At 50.1% G+C, this 14788-nt stretch overlaps 1 protein-coding gene across 2 annotated transcripts in view; it reads right to left on the bottom strand.

The window, feature by feature from the left end:
* The window catches only part of LOC309377544 (transcription factor COE1-like), a 99361-nt gene that overhangs the window by 26305 nt on the left and 58268 nt on the right, over positions 1-14788 (bottom strand). For both annotated transcript variants that reach the window (XM_081924964.1, XM_081924965.1), the window contains exons 8-11: positions 9642-9723; positions 6600-6717; positions 5267-5400; positions 3087-3213 (exon numbers count right to left, since the gene is read on the bottom strand). In XM_081924964.1, the coding sequence (XP_081781090.1) occupies positions 3087-3213; positions 5267-5400; positions 6600-6717; positions 9642-9723 (461 nt within the window). The remainder of the gene's footprint in view (positions 1-3086; positions 3214-5266; positions 5401-6599; positions 6718-9641; positions 9724-14788) is intronic.

Genomic DNA, 14788 nt, shown 5'->3' with positions numbered 1-14788 from the left:
CGACTCTGGGGTTGCAGTGCTCATTTTGCTTTACTGGCTGAGGGAGCCGGCATATAGCTTCTGGGTCATGTGGCCAGCAGGACTAAGCCACTTCTGGCGAACCAGAGCAGCGCACAGAAACACCGTTTACCTTCCTGCCGGAGTGGTACCTATTCATCTACTTGCACTTTGACGTGCTTTCGAACGGCTAGGTTGGCAGGAGCAGGGACTGAGCAACGGGAGCTCACCCCATCGCAGGGATTCGAACCGCCGGCCTTCCGATCGGCAAGTCCTAGGCTCTGTGGTTTAACTCACAGCGCCACCCGTGTCCTGATAATGTAGGAATAGCCTGCGGCAAAAGTTCCAAAAGCACACCTTCAACCTGCCCTCATACAAGATGCCTTCTGGGACAATAAGGAACAGCCAGAATCTGCCCACAGGAACATAAGGAGAACGTCGCTGGGACAGGCCAAGGGCCCACCTGGTCCAGCCTCTCACGGTGGCCTGTGGGACACCCGCGAGCAGGATTCGAACACAAGAGCCCTCTGGGATCCAGAAGAATTGCTGCCTCCCACCTTGGGACGCGGGTGGCGCTGTGGGTAAAACCTCAGTGCCTAGGGCTTGCCGATCGCATGGTTGGCGGTTCGAATCCCCGCGGCGGGGTGAGCTCCCGTCTTTCGGTCCCAGCTCCTGCCCACCTAGCAGTTCGAAAGCACCCCTAAGTGCAAGTAGATAAATAGGTACCGGAAGGTAAACGGCGTTTCCGTGTGCTGCGCTGGCTCGCCAGAGCAGCTTCATCACGCTGGCCACGTGACCCGGAAGTGTCTGCGGACAGCGCTGGTCCCCAGCCTCTTAAGTGGGATGGGCGCACAACCCTAGAGTCGGACACGACTGGCCGGTACGGGCAGGGGTACCTTTACCTTTACCTTGGAGGCACAGAAATAGCCATCACTGGTCCTCACCTTCAGGAGACAGGCAAAAACACCCCTCTTTTCCCTGGCCTTTGACTAATTAAACAATCTATGGCCTTTTAATCTCTCTCTCTCTCTGTGTGTGTGGTGGTGGAGATTGTATCTGTATCTCTGGCATGTATATATGTGTTTTTATATTGCGAACCGCCCTGTGATCCTCAGAGAAAGAAAGGGAAAGAAACTGAACAAATAACAACATTGATATGAATAATCATAAATGATCTATTCTCCCCCCTTTCCGCTCTCCTCCTCTTTCGCCCCCCAATCTCCAAGGCACAGAGAATCAGGGATTCCACCCCCCTCCAATAACCTGTCTATCACCCAGAAGGCACATACTCCACCTCCCACTTTAAACCTCCCCCCTCCGAGATTGGCGCGCTTCATTACTGAACCAAGATGAAGATAGATTGCCTGATTTAGCGTAAACATATGCTGCAATTCCAGTTCTGGGCAGCGTTCGTGCAGGAGTAATTGGTATTGATTTTCTCCCTGCTCCCCCCCCCGCCCCCACCCATGGAAGGCCTTTCACAGGCCAGAGCACACGGGATTACCCATGCAACGAGGGGGGGACGTGGGTGGGATGACACACACACACAGAGATGCGGTCACAGGGTTGCGCTTTTGGGGACAGGGGAAGATGGGCCGAGATGGGGTCTTGACAGCTCCACCGTTCTAAATTCCTCACGTTGGCTCAGATGCGTGAAGGGCAAGGCCAGAGCACGTGCCCCCATCGTCCCAGAGGCGGGGGGTGATTCATACGCTTGGCCCCGCCATTGGGGGACCAGTATAATTAAATAATAATAATAATAATAATAATAATAATAATAATTTATTATTTATACCTTGCCCATCTGGCTGGGTTTCCCCAGCCACTCAGGGCGGCTTCCAACAGAATATTAAAATACAATAACCTATTAAACATTAAAAGCTTCCCTAAACAGGGCTGCCTTCAGATGTCGTCTAAAAGTCTGGTAGTTGTTCTTCTCTTTGACATCTGGTGGGAGGGCTTTCCACAGGGCGGGTGCCACCACCGAGAAGGCCCTCTGCCTGTTTCCCTGTAGCTTTGCTTCTCACAGAGAGGGAACCGCCTGAAGGCCCTTAGCGCTGGACCTCAGTGTCAGGGCAAAAAGATGGGGGTGTAGATGCTCCTTCAGGTATATTGGACTGAGGCCGTTTAGGGCTTTCAAGGTCAGCACCAACACTTTGAATTGTGCTCGGAAACGTACTGGGAGCGAATGTATGTCTTTCAAGACCAGTGGGATATGGTTTCAGCGGCCGCTCCCAGTCCCCAGTCTAGCTGCCACATTCTGGATTAATTGCAGTTTCCGGGTCACCTTCAAAGGTAGCCCCACGTAGAGCGCATTGCAGTAGTCCAAGCGAGAGATAACCAGAGCACGCACCACTTTGGTGAGACAGTCCGCGGGCAGGGAGGGTCTCATCCTGTGTACCAGATGGAGCTGATAAACAGCTGCCCTGGATACAGAACTGACCTGTGCCTCCATGGACAGCTGTGAGTCTAGAATGACTCCCAGGCTGCGCACCTGGTCCTTCAGTGTCACAGTTACCCCATTTAATACGAGGGAGTCCTCCGCAGCTGCCCGCCCCCCCGTCCCCCCAAAACAGTACTTCTGCCTTGTCAGGATTCAACCTCAATCTGTTTGCTAAGAAGCAAACTGGATTAGGAGAATTTGCTGTCTGCATCCTGCTCTCGCAGCGGCCAGCAAGGTGCCTCTTCTGGGAAACCCACAAGCAGAATTCGAACACAAGAGCCACTCGACTTTCCTGCGGTTTCCAGCAACTGGTATTCAGAAGCATCGCTGCCTCCGACTGTGGAGGTAGCACATAGCCATAGCGGCTAGTAGTCAACCCCTGCCCCCTCCTCCTCCATGAATTTGTCTAATCCTCTTTTAAAGCCACCCAGATCTGCCATCACTGCCTCCTGTGGCAGAGAGTTCCATAGTGCAACCATGCAAAGATGGACTTTCTTTGATCTCTCCCGAAGATGCACTGACCACTGGCAGCAAACCCAAGGATCATCATTTCACAGCAAAGCCAGGAGTTCCAAAGGCCACGTTTGACTGTGAGCTGTCTGGGCAGAAAAGCCTCCCCACAAAAGAAGACCGCTCCAACTCTCACCAGTGTAAACAAAGCGTCCTGGTGCTCCTTTGCAGAACTGCTTCGATTTGTAGGAGAGGGTCACTTCCACCACCCCAGGAATATGCCTTGGCGGAGTCTGCACACGGATTGCGTGTGGTGTGATGAGCTGTTAAGAGAGGTGGGCAGACATTTAAATGCAGAACAAGCGCCAATGGCAAATTGAGACCAGCATCCTGTTCTCACAGATCATTCAAATTGCAATACTTTATTGTTACTTGTACACAAGCACCCCCCACTCAGCTCTCTTGGTCTTAATTCCCCTCATTTACTGACGCACACCCACCAAACCCGAAAGTCAGTTGCCCTGTTGTTATCTTTTCATTCAGCAGCCTAACAGCCCACGGATAGAAGCTGTTATTCACCCTGTTGGTGCGACTAATCATGGGTGGGATGCGGGTGGAGCTGTGGGTTAAACCACAGAGCCTAGGACTTGCCAATCAGAAGGTCGGCGGTTTGAATCCCCGCGATGGGGTGAGCTCCTGTTGCTCGGTCCCAGCTCCTGCCCAGTTAGCAGTTCGAAAGCACGTCAAAGTGTAAGTAGGTAAATAGGTACCGCTCTGGCGGGAAGGTAAACGGCGTTTCCGTGCACTGCTCTGGTTGGCCAGAAGCGGCTTAGTCCTGCTGGCCACATGACCCGGAAGCTGTATGCCGGCTCCCTCGGCCAATAAAGCAAGATGAGCGCCGCAACCCCAGAGTCGGCCACCACTGGACCTGATGGTCAGGGGTCCCTTTACCTTTACCTATATCTTCTGCCCGAGGGCAGGAGATCAAGAAAGTGCTGGCCAGGGTGTGAATCATCCCTGAGAATTTCCCTCACTCTCCTGAGGCAACGTTCTTCCGCTATTTCACCCAGCGGATTCACGGGACAGCCCATAATATCTTGTGCTGTATTCACCACCCTCATTCTGGTGGCCCCTTCCTGAACTTTTACGGAGCTCTGGGGCCGCTGCTGGAGAGCCAGAGGCCACTGAGCCTGAATTTCACAGACCAGAGACCCAAGAAAAATCTCCCAGAGCACTGTCAGGGCAGAGTCGGGACCCTCATGCGCACCTTTCCCCGAGGAACCCAATGTCCCCAATCGGACCTTGCCTATCCAGCAGGTCACGGAGGGCAGGAGACTATGGAAAGGAGGAGGAGGAGATGACCATCGCAGGGGTTGGACTAGATGATCCTTGGGTCCCTTCCAACGATTCTATGATTCTATCTCCAGGCCAGAAGGCTGGCCCTTTAAGAGCTATCCACAAGGCGGCAGTCCTGTAGCTAAGAAGAAGAGCATCTGCCTTGGGTTCAAGTCCCCAGAGATCCCTGCTTGCAACCCTGGAGAACTACAGCTGCCAGTCCGAAAAGACAATACTGGACCTGGTGGGCCACACAGTGGTCTGGCTCTGAATAAATCAGCTACTTTCCCCTGTGGGATCCGGCACCAAACCAGAACACCCTTCCTTTTCATCAGTTAAGTTGCCAACCACAGCTGTGCAACCAGATGCAGAGGCCTCTCTATGCTGCAACCTCCATTGTTTTGCTGCTAGCTTGAACTGTCATGGCTCCCTGCAAAGCACCCTGGGAGCTGCCATTTGGCAAGGCTGCTCACAAATCTTCAGGGGGGGGTTGGGGGGGGAGATTGGCACACAAAGTTTCAAGTCCTCAGTGTGCACATAAAAAGAAATCGTTATTTAGGGGAACTGAATTTAATTCTAAATTCTATTCCAGAAACAGGGAGATTTCAAGGGGGTCAAAAAAAATATGGATGTACCGTGCTATATTAGAAGCAAAAAAAACTTGTTTTGATGGATTGGAAGAGCCGCAAAAAGATTCCATTTAGCACATGGATTATGGACAGATTAGCTACATACGAACAAATTGCATGTCAACGCAAAATAAGAATGGATAAATATGAAGAAATCTGGATTGAATATTTAAGCGATAAGGCGGACAGTTGTGGGAAGTAGGGGGAGGAGAGAGAGGTGGGGAAATATTGTTTAAAAAGGTGTAGTCGTAGGTATATCAGTGCATTCAAATCTGAATTGTCAAATTGTGTGATTATTGTTGTTATGGTTTTTGTTGTATGTGTCTTTTGCGGTGGATTTTTGTATAGAAAAAATGATTAAACAAATAATAATAATAATAATAAAGTCCTCAGCGTGCCCCTGGAGACTCACCTCGCTCCACACCAGCATGGTGCCAAAGACCACCTGCAGCCCGTCAAAGAAGTTGTCCCCGATGACGATGACGGTGGCGCCGCCCGTCGTCCAGCCTTCGCTGGGGCTGATGGCTTTGATGCAAGGGGTGGCAGCTTCAGGCAGGGAGGGGGGGAGAGACAAGGCAGAGAGTCAGAAAGTGGGGTGAGCGGAAGAAGAGAGGTGCAGATCACCGTAAGAAGGGAAAGTGGGCAGTGATGTGGGGCGCAGAGGAGGGCAAAGGGGATGGCAGTGCATGTTGGAGGGAAGGAAAAACAGGCAATGAAGGGGGTTGGACTAGATGGCCTTTGGGGGTCCCTTCCAACTCTACAGTTCTCTGATTCCAGGCTTCCGAGCCAATGAGGATTATAGAGAACCATAGGCTGTGAAAGCCCCAAGAGAAAGGTGGTCCTTCTTCACAGAATCGTAGAGTTGGAAGGCATGGCAAGAGCTATCTAGTTCAACCCCAAATCATTTGCCCACATTAGTGCACAGAAAATATAACAACAACAACAACAACAACAACAACAACAACAACAATAATAATAATATACTACAGTGGTACCTCTGGATATGAACGAGATCCGTTCCGGAGCCCCGTTCGCATCCTGAAGCGAACACAACCTGCGTCTACGGATCTGTGGGTCACAATTCGCCACTTCCGCACATGCACGTGACGTTGTTTTGAGCTACTGCGCATGCGCGAGCGGCGAAACCCGGAAGTAACATGCTCCATTACTTCCGGGTCGCCACGGAGCGCAACCCAAAAATCCTTAACCTGAAGCTACTTCAACCCGAAGTATGACTGTACTACTACTACTACTACTACTACTACTACTACTACTACTACTAATAATAATAATTTATTTATACCCCGCCCATCTGGCCGGGTTTTCCCAGCCACTCTGGGCGGCTTCCAACAAAATTTTAAAATAAAATAGTTGCTGTCGTCATCCGTCTGTCAGTGGAGTGTGCCTCCGGGGGTGGAGTCAAACCACTGCATTAGCAGTACCAAAGGGTACTGCGCACGTCTGGGCAGCATGCATGGGGGACCTGGGCTGCCCAGACAACAAGACCCCCCTCTCGGCCTCACTGATGGGCTCCAATGAAAAGCAGAGTGATATGTTAGGCACCAGCTTGCCGGAAGGAGGCGTACAAGGTGCCACAGAAAATAATATATGGAGATGAGCAGTGATCATTGCAATGCATCAATGTACAACTGGAAGATTCTTTCGTAAACCTAGAATCTGTGATAAGCTCTGGCTGCGATAAGATCTGACGCCTGAGTTTGCCACTGCGCTGCTACAACACAGACCTTCAGAGGGGTCCAGCCTTCTTGCTCGCCTCCCGTGCTTGGAGTTGTTGTGCACAAACATGTTATCAGACACCGCCAGGACATGGCCGTCCACATTGACTGTCGTCGACACCACAACCTAAAGGGGAAGAGAGATTAGGGGTTTGCCAAGGAGGAGGAGACATCTAGACTCCCAGCAAAACAGCAATTTCCTGGTCCTCAGAAGGTAGAAAAACAGGCTAGACAACCATCGGGGTCATTCCATCAGAGAGAGGGCACCGTCCAGGACTATAGGGTGACATCTGCCCCTGTCCTGCCCCACTAAGCATCTCTGATGCAATTTGTCACAGCCAGATTTGCACCTTGATGCCTTTCAGCTGCTTGGCTGCACATTCTCTGCACAAAGAAATAAGGTGGAAGGGCAGCTGCCAATTTGCACACTGGCAGGTGCGCAGGCTGGGGTCATTTTGGACTCACAGCTGTCCATGGAGGAGCAGGTCAACTCTGTGTCCAGGGCAGCTGTCTCCCAGCTCCATCTGGTACGCAGGATGAGACCCTATCTGCCCGCAGACTGTCTCACCAGAGTAGTGCATGCTCTGGTTATCTCCCGCTTGGACTACTGCAATGCGCTCTACATGGGGCTACCTTTGAAGATGACTCGGAAACTACAACTAATCCAGAATGGGGCAGCTAGACTGGGGACTGGGAGTGGCCGCCAAGACCATATAACACAGGTCCTGAAAGTTCTTTATTGGCTCACAGGACATTTCTGAGCACAATTCAAAGTGTTGGTGCTGACCTTGAAAGCCCTAAATGGCCTCAGCCCAGTATACCTGAAGGAGCATCTCTTCCCCCATTGCTCAGTCTGGACACTGAGGTCCAGCGCGGAGGGCCTTCTGGCAGTTCCCTCACTGCAAGAAGCTAGAGAACCTGGCAGAACGCCCTCCCATCAGATGCCAAGGAGATAAGCAACTATCTGACTTTTAGAAGACATCTGAAGGCAGCCTTGTGCAGGAAAACTGTTTTTGAATGTTTTATTACATTTTTATATGTGTTGGAAGCTGCCCAGAGTGGCTTGGGCAATGCAACCAGAATGGCAGGGTATAAATGATAAACTTGTTATTATTATTTCTCTGATGAGTTTCTTTAAAGAAATTATAAAATGTCCATTGGTGTCTGGCTATTGCAGGGGTATGCGTGGAATCACACATAAACTGTGTTTCTGCAGGGGAATCGAGAATCTAGGACATTTTAAAGTCATCTGGTCGGATTTTTACTTCCTATGCTTCGGACGTAAGACGCTCAACATTAAAAATCCACGCCAGCTTGGGAAATATAGATGCCTGGGTATATATTTCTTCTTCCTACTATTCGTTGTGTGTTTGCTTGCTTGCTGTCTATGGCACGATGCAATACCCCGCCAGCGCACTTTGGGTCTGTGAATAATGCCAGCCTCATGCAAGGAAAGGGACCTCAGCAGGACCCAGAGGGGCCACGCTGTCTGTGGGGGCAAGAAGGGGCTCCCTGGGCCTCAACCGGCTCTGTCTGTCTGGCTGGGGGGCTTCATCATCAGGTTCCTCTCCTAACGATATGGTAATTGTGACATTTTTACATGATTAGCAGCCATTCCAATTTGCATAGCGCGGGTGCCTGGGAGCGAAAGCACACCCACCTTGATGAGGGAAGGAGAAGGAGCAGCAGCAGCAGACGCCGCCGCTACAGGCGAGAGGCGAGTGCGAACCACGCTTAGTAGCAGTGGTGGATTTAGGCAAGCAAGACCGACTCGCTTGCACTGGGTACGGAGGCCCAGAGGGCACAACGGGGGGAATTGCAACAATGACAAACAACGATTAAATACAATAAACTCTGCTTATAGAGATGGGAGACACAGAGGCATGCCAACAAACGAACGTCTTTGCATTAGGGGATGTCTTGAAGTAGAGGACCTCATGCATTATATCTTGCGCTGCCCCTTCTATAATGAAGCAAGAGAAAGGTTTTTAGCACCTATAAGGACAAGGTCCCCTGGCCAGAACCCCTCTGACATGATTTTATATCTCCTCGCAGACACAGATAAGTATATGACCTGGCGTGTAGAACTCTTTGCAACTGCCGCTAGGAAAATTAGAGCAAATTATATAGCCAAGGTAGCCACCAACTGTAAAGGAGATAAATTTATTTGACCCTACCTACATCAAGCTATATTCTGTCTTTATAACCAAACTCCGCATATAATTGCACATTGTATCAATCAACATTATTTTTTAATATATTAGTGGCCATGTGATAATTTCAGCTTATAAATTTTATTGTTTAATGTCTTAACTTGTATATTAAGTTACTTTTATAGCTCTGTTTAGAGTAGGTAATGTCTTGATAATATAAATGTTTTAAGTTTTTTGTATCAATCCAGTATATTTTCCTTTAATCGTTGGGTGATTCTGTGCACATTGCGGCAGCCTTTGGCTATGTGCAATAAAACTGACTGACTGACTTACAAACAACGGCAGGCAAGAGGTGAGGGGACTTCTAATTTTGGCACCGCACAGGGCATTGCTGAAGTTTTAAAGCTCAAATTTCAGTTGAAATTCCTGCATTGCAGCGGGTTGGACCAGATAACCTTTGAGGGGTCCCTTCCATGAGTCAAAGTCTGCTCTAGGCAATGGCGGAAGCCAGCAGGCAACAGGCACACCCGTCCCCACCTTAACCCTGGTTGCAAATTGTTTCCCGAGCCCAACTCAAGGTGCTCCCATTGACGTTCAAAGCCCTAAGGCTTGGGGACCCAGTCATCTGCAAGAAAGCCTTCTCCCATATCAACCAGCCCATGACTGAAGCTCAACGGGTGAGAATGGGACTCCTGAGGGCCCTCTCGCTGGGGAAGGGCCTTTTCAGTGGGGGCCCTTGTGTGTGGAACTCCCTCCCGACTAAGGTGTGTCTCTGGCCCCATCACACTGTAGCATCTTTCTCAGTGGCTCTTTGGAGAGGACCAGATCGCTCCTGCTGCGGTTTTTGTCAGGAAGGAACAGAAGTATCAGGTGAAAGGGAAAACGGGGAGTGTCTCACCTGGAAACGGCGCATGTCCCGGGGGTTCCCTGCATTCTTCAGGCAGTTCTGGTTGCATTTGAGGAAGAACTTGAGGAAAAATCTAGAAGGAAGAGGAGAAAAGAGGGCGTTGCGTTTACCCAGAGAGAAGCCATTGCTCTGGCTCTCCTCGGTGGTCAAGTCAGAGGTTGTGTCCACTGGGCACCTTGGGGCTGGTAGGGCAGAAAGCGAGGAGCCCAACAGCAGGGGGCGCCAGAGCCAATGTTGGGAAGAGCCAACCCTGCTGAATTCTACAAGGGCAAGACTGTAAAAAGAGCTGATGGGCAGAGCCAACTTCTGAACTGGGTGTAAGTAAGGCAGGCAGTAGGTGGGAGGAGGCTGAGGTTGGCAGGGCACTGCCCAATTTGCCCTGACGGACGAGGCTTCATGGTGGTCACCAGATTTCAAGCCCTGGTTCCTCACCTGCTGGTTTGGCTCAGGTGCTCTGGGCAACTTGGCCGCAGAGAACTTCAAGAAAGTTGTTTTTCCCCCATTAATTCAAACCACAATTCAAAGTGTTGGTGCTGACCTTTAAAGCCCTAAACGGCCTCGGTCCTGTATACCTGAAGGAGAGTCTCCACCCCCATCGTTCTGCCCGGACGCTGAGGTCCAGCTCCAAGGGCCTTCTGGCAGTTCCCTCACTGTGAGAAGCCAAGTTACAGGGAACCAGGCAGAGGGCCTTCTTGGTAGTGGCACCCACCCTGTGGAACACCCTCCCACCAGATGTCAAAGAGAACAACAACTACCAGACTTTTAGAAGACATTTGAAGGCAGCCCTCTTTAGGGAAGCTTTTAATGTTTGATGTATTACGGTATTTTAATATTTTGTTGGAAGCTGCTCAGAGTGGCTGGGCCCAGCCAGATGGGTGGGGTATAAATAAATTATTATTATTATTATTATTATTATTATTATTATTATTATTAGGAAGCAACAGTATCCAAGCACCTTCTCTGGTCAAACCAGCCTGGACTGTGGCCGGTGCCTGTCCAAACCCCTTTCCTAGCACCCTCGTTCACCCACCCCCAATCCTTGCCTAAACGGATCATGCACCCTTGCCTCCCTTCCTCCCACGCGCCTGGTGGTCGCGCTGGCCCTTTAAGGCAGCCCTGAAATGCACCCTTCTCTGCTTAAGAGGGTATTGATTGGAAACTGATCCCCGGCTGCCTCCGAGGCAGCTAATGGGCTTTATTGCTGCAGAGTACGATCAATCAGGGAATACAAACCCTGGAGATATCTGAGCCCTGGGGGAGGGCGGGGCGGCGGCGCAGATGGCATGGAGTGTGGGGCGAGGGAGGCCTGTGCTGGATGCAGATCTGAGCCACGGCTTCACACGCCCAGCTCCTTCCAGGAGATGCGGAGATACCTGGAGTCACCCCCAAATTGCCACTGGGGTGCATGTTATAATGTTCTGCTTTCTGCGCCTTTCGTAGCAGCCTGAGAATTGCTCACTTTGCTGGGCTGCTGTTCAAGGCAAGGGAGTTTTTAAAGCAGAGGTTGGATGTCTAATTCTACAATTCTGTGATTCCATGAGCTCACTGTGAGTTTCTAAAGCAGACCGGGAGCCTGGGTGCCCGCCTTTAATGGGTATGAGAAGCTGGGCATGAGAAACTGCGGAGAGCGCCAGGCCCTCAGGGGAGGGCACACAACTGGCAACCTCTGTGCATCCAGAGAGCCGTCAGCGGCTAAAGTCCGACACCAGCCACACCCTCACGGTGCATTTAAAGCGCATGGCTTACCCCAAAGAGTCCTGGGAATGCTCACAAGGATGGAAGAATGAGGAAATCCCAACAAAAGAAAAATTGATGAGCTACGCAGAGCTGGCTAAATTGACATACAAATTGCAGGACAAGGACAACTGTGACTTTAAGGAAGAATGGGAGCTTTTTACATTATCTAAAAAGACAACAAAATGAATTGGACTCCTTGGCAGGTTTTGAATAAACATACACCAATTTATTAGTTGGCAACTTGGTAGATAGATAATGTAAGGATATGTATAATTTTATAACATGCAGGGAATAATATGTGCTGAGAAATTAGAGAGAGGAGCTGAGGGGAGGGTTTGAAGGGGGGAAATAACGAATATGATATGTTTTGATAATTTGTTATGTTGAAATTGTTAATAAAAACATTAAAAAAGGGTGCTGGAAATGCTAATGGCCTTAGGGGCAAACCGCAGCTCCCAGGGTTCTTTGGAAGAAGCCACAGGTTTTAAACATACGGTGTGATTGTGACCTTTCTGGGCTCGGCTTGGAAGTGGGGTCACCTGGAGTACTGTGTCCAGTTCTGGGCACCACAGTTCAAGAAGGACACTGACAAACTGGAACGTGTCCAGAGGAGGGCAACCAAAATGGTCAAAGGCCTGGAAACGATGCCTTATGAGGAACGGCTAAGGGAGCTGGGCATGTTTAGCCTGGAGAAGAGGAGGTTAAGGGGTGATATGATAGCCATGTTCAAATATATAAAAGGATGTCACATAGAGGAGGGAGAAAGGTTGTTTTCTGCTGCTCCAGAGAAGCGGACACGGAGCAATGGATCCAAACTACAAGAAAGAAGATTCCACCTAAACATTAGGAAGAACTTCCTGACAGTAAGAGCTGTTCGACAGTGGAATTTGCTGCCAAGGAGTGTGGTGGAGTCTCCTTCTTTGGAGGTCTTTAAGCAGAGGCTTGACAACCATATGTCAGGAGTGCTCTGATGGTGTTTCCTGCTTGGCAGGGGGTTGGACTCGATGGCCCTTGTGGTCTCTTCCAACTCTATGATTCTATGATTCTATGTGGCGGAAGCTGACTGGTTTTGGGCTTCCGTCTGCAATGCCAGGAGAAGCGATTCCATGAGGCATGTCCAAAGATCCTTTGCCAAGGTCACAGAGAGCCCTGGAAAGTGGACTGGGTGCATCTGCAGCAACGGCTTGCCAGACACACCGTGGATCGTGAGGTGTGGCAAAGATCCCTTGATAGTTTGCCAAGGTTCCCAGGATCCTGAGGAAGGTGTGCCAAAGACGACGGCCGAGAGATGATCTGGGGGCCTGAAACCAAGCCTTATGAGGAGTGGTTGAGGAAACTGGGTGCTGCTTTTGACCTTTAAAGCCTTATGCAGCCTAGGACCCACGTACCTACAGGACCGCCTCTCCTGGTATGCCCCGTGGAGGACCTTAAGGTCCACAAATAAAAACACTTTGGAGGTCCTGAGCCTCAAGGAGGTTAGATTGGTTTCAACTAGGGCCAGGGCCTTTTCAACACTGGCCCCGACGTGGTGGAACGCTCTGTCACAAGAGACTAGGGCCCTGCAGGACTTGACATCTTTCTGCAGGGCCTGCAAGACAGAGCTGTTCTGCCTGGCCTTTGGTTTGGACTCGGTCTGACCTTTATGTTTCTCTCCCCTTATGGTCTTGATTTATCAGATTTATTGAGGACGGGGTATGAAGAAGAAGAAGAAGAAGAAGAAGAAGAAGAAGAAGAAGAAGAAGAAGAAGAAGAAGAAGAAGAAGAAGAAGAAGAAGAAGAAGAAGACAGCCATCTCCACATATTCAAAGGATTGTCACATGGAAGATGGAGCAAGCTGGTTTTCTGCTGTGCCAGAGAAGAGGATCTGAACCAGTGGATTCAATCGACAAGGAAGGAGATCCCAAATAAACTTTCCGATGCTGAGAACTGTTTGACAGTGGAACGGGCTACCTCAGAAGGTGGCGAACTCTCCTTGGCTGGAGGTTCTGAGGTTGGGTGGCCTCCTGCCAGGGATTCTTTAGCTGCGATTCCTGCATTGCAGGGGGTTGGACTAGATGACCCTCGGAACCCCTTCCAACTCTACAATTTACGATTCTGCAATCTTTTGAAAAGGACCGGGGAAGAGGGGGAGGAAGAGAGAAGTGGGCTGAGGGGAGAAGGAGGACCTGGAAAAAAAAATCCTGAAAAGATGGATGGAAGCCAGAGAATACGATTCCTTCTCCAACCGCATTCCGGGCTGATGAAATATTTAGGATGCTTGTGTAGGGTCCTATAATTGTCATCCTAGCATCAATAATTAAGGGGCGGCAGCCGTGCCTGCTCTGGAGAGGACCGGGAAGGCTGGGAAGAGAGGAAAAGCCAGCTCTAAACACACACATCACACACACACACACACACACCCTATAGCTGTCAACTTTTCCCTTTTCTTGTGAGGAATCCTATTCATCGGAATAAGGGAATTTCCCTTAAAAAAAGGGAAAAGTTGACAGCTATCACACACACACACACACTCTGCCCAGTCGTTGCTTTGTAGAACAACTTAGGCTGGCAATTTAAGGGCAATGAATGCAATAGTACGGTTTGGGTTTTTTTTTATAAAGTGAGATGAGCGCCGCAACCCCAGAGTCGACCACGACTGGACCTAATGGTCAGGGGGGTCCCTTTACTTTACCTTTTAGGAGCAGAGGAATCTGCCATATACTGAGCCACTGGTTGTCCAACTAGCTCAGTAACATACCCTTCAACATTTATCCAGTGAAAACAGAGACATTCTTCTTCTTCTTCTTATTACTATTATTATTACTATTACAGTGGTACCTCGGGTTATAGACGCTTCAGATTACAGACTCCGCTAACCCAGAAATAGTACCTCGGGTTAAGAACTTTGCTTCAGGATAAGAACAGAAATCGTGCGGCGGGAGGCCCCATTAGCAGTGCTTCAGGTTAAGAACAGTTTCAGGTTAAGAACGGAGCTCCGGAACGAATTAAGCACTTAACCCGAGGTAAAGGTAAAGGGACCCCTGACCATTAGGTCCAGTCATGGCCGACTCTGGGGTTGCGGCGCTCATCTCGCTTTATTGGCCCAGGGAGCCGGCGTACAGCTTCCGGGTCATATGGCCAGCATGACTAAGCCACTTCTGGCGAACCAGAGCAGCACATGGAAACACTGTTTACCTTCCCGCCGGAGTGGTACCTATTTATCTACTTGCACTTTGACGTGCTTTCGAACTGCTAGGTTGGCAGGAGCAGGGACCGAACAACGGGGGCTCACCCCATCGCAGGGATTCGAACCGCCGACCTTCTGATGGGCAAGTCCTAGTCTCTGTGGTTTAACCCGAGGTACCACTGTATTATTATTATTCTACACGGCCCATCTGACTGGGTTGCCCCAGCCACTCTGG

Source organism: Podarcis melisellensis (genome assembly GCF_964234715.1).
Source record: "Podarcis melisellensis genome assembly, chromosome: 9".
Classification (NCBI taxonomy): Eukaryota; Metazoa; Chordata; class Lepidosauria; order Squamata; family Lacertidae; genus Podarcis; species Podarcis melisellensis.
The sequence above is the reverse complement of the archived record's forward strand: the minus strand, read 5'-3'. Positions and strand labels throughout refer to the sequence as shown.